The following is a 5,053-nucleotide window of genomic DNA, read 5'->3' on the forward strand; positions in this document are numbered from 1 at the left end:
AGTCATGACGAACGTAACGAGATCAAAGTTAATTTTTTAATCAATTGGAATTATTAGGATGAATGGAGGATATAATTGGTTGTTATTTTTGTATTTGATTGTTAATAAATATAATAGATAATTGATAAAATAATAATTTATAAAATAAAAAACTATTTTTATAATTAAATAAAATATATGGGATTGATTTGTAATTAAAATTAGTTCAAAGACTACGTAATAATTGATAAAAAAAACTCTAAAAACATATTTTTTACTTGGACTACTAAGTGGTCCAAAAATTCATGGACCACCAATCCTGTGCCAACAAAGTTTAATGATTTAGTTATATACTTTTTGCATTATTTATTATTTATCATCAACTAGTAATTTTAAAATGATTACTTTACACCTCATTTTTAACCGCACCACTATCACCTTATAGTATATAACAATGTCTTCAACTGCCTTAAGTGGTTCCAGTTGTTTTTTCTTTATAAAAAAAGATGCTGCATGTTATAGCCTTATAGGCTTATATAGCCCGGGAACATTATTTCTTATTCATTTCTAGTCTTTTGTTACGCTGTTACACTTTTATTTCAATAACTTCTTCTGGGTTCTGGAGGCTAGGTTTTTGAGCACTTGCAATGGCAAAAGTAAGAGCAGGAACACTACTGCATGGTGTTCTTCACGTTACAATTTTTGAAGCTGACAATCTCTACGTGAATGACTGCTGTAATTGTTTCCCCAAGGTACATGCTTCAAATTCCCTGAAAATCAAAGCACCATGAAACCTATATTAAGCATCTTGATTTATATACGTTGTTCTGCTCTGCTTTTGTTTGGTAATATATTTGCTTCTGGGTTGCGTTTATTGTATGGATAGATATCTATATAGAATAATGCTAAATTATCAATAAAATTTATTTATTTTTTGTCGATATATAGTCAATTTTAATTAAAGAATTCACAAAAAATCACAAAAAATCAACTATAATATAAAATATATATTAAAAATAAATTAAATAACACAAAAAAAATTTATATAGTGACTGATTTGATGGTTAAATTTGATATGTCATAATATTTTTTTATAAAAATATAATGTTGCCGTAAAATATTAGCTAAAAATAATAAAAAAATATTTATCCTCTAACATCATCTATATATATTTCTTGACCACTTGTGTAAGAGGACATACTATTTTGACACCTAAAATGCTTATCGTCCACCCTTTTATTTATTTTTTTTATACTTTTACTAAGAAAAAATAATTTTCACTACAAGAAAATTATTGAGTATTATCGAAGTTACCATTAGATTCATCAAATATATCCGACGATAATGAAATTACTGTCGAATGTACTATCGAAAATAATCAACTGGTATAAATTTTGCTGGTAAATATTTACCGTCAGATTTATTTCATTCGATAGTAATTATCGTCGAATTTTATCACGGATAACTAGCTAAGAGGACGAATTTGTTATCGGCGGATGTGTCCGACAATAATGTTGGCACCAAAACATGTTTTCGCGCCATGTTATCGTCGGATAATTCCACCAGTAATTCCGACAATAATATTTTTTTTTTATTTGAAATAAATGGTTAATTTGTATTTTAAATTTAAATTTTTTTTATACAATTAGTGGTGAATTTATAAATAATAAATATTTTTTTATTTAAAATACATAAATAATATAATGTGCAAATTAAATAAAAGTCAGGTCTACCAAATAAATGTACGAAATAATAAAATAAAAACCTAATATCTACAAATCCAGGTAGCCATCGTCGTCAGTCCGGTGGCCTTCGACCGGCGGTGTAGGAGGCGGTGACGATGTCTAGGTGCTACCAGCGCTACTGCTGCCACCAGCAGAGTCGATGCCAGCGACGCGCATTTGGGTCTGATACACATCCATCTGACTCTCCATACGCTGCATCCACTCCAGCCTAAGCTCATCCGTAGACTATACGCAAGTGAGGATCTCTTGATACATCTCCTGATAATCATTGAGCTCCTGAGCTTACTGTTGAAGGCTGCGCTGGAGCTCCTGCACCTGGAGCCTCAAATCCATGCCTTCCTCGGAATGGACTACTCGACTGGTGGCAGAGCCTAACGACGGCCTCAACGTCGAGGTGCAGAGGCTACTCGTGAAGAATGACCCCATTTTGTATATGCGGTTCTTGTGCAGGACTGCGACAGTCTCGCTCCAAATCGCATCGAGGTCGATGACAGAGGCCACATATCCATCAGCGGCGTCCTCCCCACTCTGTTGAGTCATGATTTATAATCTATGTGTGTAGGGCTCCTGTGCAATTAACACAAATTTCTTTTTTTAGTAAGACAGATATATAATTAATCTCTAATAATTTCATAGCAAAAAATAATAAGATGTATGTTTACTCACATAATGGTCCTGGGACCGCTGATCAACAAATCTCGCTTTGTTCTCCTTTAGTCTGTGGGTGTACTTGAACGTCTCCGCCAATGTAGTCTCGCATTCCAATGACTTCGACTACACCAGTTGCATTGAAATATAAAATTAGTAGAATTCTTAGATAACATAACAAAGTTATTAACAATATTAAAGGAACTACATACCAGCCTACCCTTCGTCTTCATAAGGGTCGTCGAGCCACCGGTGTACTTAGACGACCTGGGGATGCCCTATTAGCTAGGTTGGTGAGACGTCGATGCCTAAACCCTGTATCGGTCTCCTAATGAGCTAACAGGCCCTTCTGCACCTCCGGTCGGAGCCAATGCGTCCGCTAGTCCTGCCCATGCTTTACGTCATCCAACATCTGCTAGAGCTGCCAATCCATCCTACAGTCAAATATCTTCTGGATGGTCAGGTCGTGCTTAGCATCCTAAATGAAGTGCAGCGGCAACAAAGAAGCTTTAAATTTAGGTAAACAAGATAATAGGAATTAAATTAGCTAAAAAGGTTTAAAACATAAACAGTGAAGAAAATTACTGCCCACATCTCAAACCAACGCTTTCTGGTCTCAGCGGAGATCTTTGTGTAGTTGGGCCAAGCTGATCGTACATCAGCTTGATGACATTCGTCATCTTCTGAGTACACGCGTTCGGGTTCTGTAGAAACCTGACAACAACCCACAATAATAGGTAATCCAAATCAACCTAAATCCACCAAACAGGAATCAAGTTTCAGGAAAACAATAATGAACACTTAAATGAACCTAAATCCACTAAACATGAATCAGGTTTCAGGAGCCTTCGGTGATAACAGCAATCATAATCATCAAAAGTAGAAAACAACAACCAACACTTAAATCAACCTAAATATACTAAACAGGAATCATGTTTCAGGAACCTTCAGCAATAACAGGAATCATAATCATCAAAAGTAGAAAACAATAACTAAGACCTAAATCAACTTAAATCCACTAAACAGAAATCAAGTTCAGGAACCTTCAGCAATAACAGGAATCATAATCATCAAAAGTAGAAAACAATAACCAACACTTAAATCAACCTAAATCCATTAAACAGAAATCAGGTTTCAGGAACTTTCAGCAATATCAGTCATAATCATTAAAGGTAGAAAACAATAAATAACACTTAAATCAACCTAAATCTAATAAACAGAAATCAAGTTTCAAGAACCTTCAGCAATAACAGGAATCATAATTATCAAAAGTAGAAAACAATAACCAATACTTAAATCAACCTAAATCCGCTAAATAGGAATCAAGTTTCAGAAACTTTTAGCAATAACAAAAATGGTAACCATGCTAGAAAATACATGAGCAATAACAGGTGACTTACCCCATATGCCGCCATCATGCCAAATGTGCAACCGTGTGATGGAAAGTGGTAAAGGGACATCAGCTGCTGCCTCGCTTCGATGGCTGGACTCTGAAATCACAGCATCCGTAGCTGGAGGCGGCGTCGCCATAGATGTGGACTGCTGAGCAGACGGAGGCGGCGTCGCCGCTGTGGATGAAGGCAGGTAGTTGGGGTTAGGGACCATGATGAACGGCTGGTCCACTAACCCCACAATGTGTCTCATGACCGGGGTGGTTGGAGTATAGAAAGAGGATCCAGAAGTCCTTAGGGTACCGGAAGAAACTCTCCCTCTATCCCAACCACGGTTACGGCCACGACCAGCAGCCTGACCGCAACACCTCTACATGTCGTCATCTCTAAAAATATCAAATTATCAAACAACTTCAGCAATAATTTCTCCATTATTGAATCTCAACGACAACTCCAGCAACAATGTCAGCAACAATCTCAATAATTCAACATAACTTAGCACTAACAAGTAATCTATGCAAATACCAATTCACAAAATTCAACATCAATAACACCAAAAAATATATAGGTATAAAATAAATAAGTACTATTCATACACTTATATACTCCTTATATATTTACCTTCAATCTTTTTAGTAGCTAGAATATACAAAATTTTCAATTCTTTTAAATTTCAAATAACTCGAATTATTCCATAGGATTCTCTAAATCCAAACCAACACAATGAACAGAAAGCAATGTTGGACCTTCCAATATTAAATTCAGAATAGCAAAATAACAAAATAGTAATTAACATAGTGAATGAGCACAATCAATTAATTAACCAAATAAACTCAGCAACAATTTTTCTATTAATTCAATTAGCAAATTCAGAATAGTTCCAGATACTTTCAGCAACAATCAGAACCTATAAATCTAAACTAAATTATCCTAACCACCTAGTTCACTAAAATAATTAAATTAAACTAACTAAACTAATTAAACTAATCTAATGAACTAAAACTAACAAACATAATTCGAAAAAATAAAATGTTCAAACAAAGTACCTTATATGCAGGGTGCAGAAAACAACGCAGAAGGAGGGAGGAAGTCGACGGCACCGGGTTGTTGCCCGTGCTAGAGGTGGTGATTGTGAGCCACCGTAGGAAGGAGCTGCAGTCTAGAAAACGAAGAAAGGATTGCGGTGACCTTGAAACAGAGGGGAAGAAGGAGAGGAAGGAGGCATCGGCAGGGGGGAGGGGGCGACGGCGGCTGAAACATGAGAGAAAGGGGGTGGCGACGACGGCTGGG

At 35.9% G+C, this 5,053-nt stretch overlaps 1 protein-coding gene across 2 annotated transcripts in view; it reads left to right on the forward strand.

Moving 5' to 3' along the window:
- The first annotated feature begins 524 nt into the window (after positions 1 to 524).
- The window catches only part of LOC107462639 (phospholipase D alpha 1-like), a 12,150-nt gene continuing 7,621 nt past the window's right edge, over positions 525 to 5,053 (forward strand). For both annotated transcript variants that reach the window (XM_016081265.3, XM_052252556.1), the window contains exon 1: positions 525 to 731. In XM_016081265.3, coding sequence (XP_015936751.1) covers positions 627 to 731 — 105 coding nt within the window. In that variant the 5' untranslated portion in view covers positions 525 to 626. The remainder of the gene's footprint in view (positions 732 to 5,053) is intronic.

This window comes from Arachis duranensis, chromosome 8 (genome assembly GCF_000817695.3).
Source record: "Arachis duranensis cultivar V14167 chromosome 8, aradu.V14167.gnm2.J7QH, whole genome shotgun sequence".
Lineage (NCBI taxonomy): Eukaryota > Viridiplantae > Streptophyta > Magnoliopsida > Fabales > Fabaceae > Arachis > Arachis duranensis.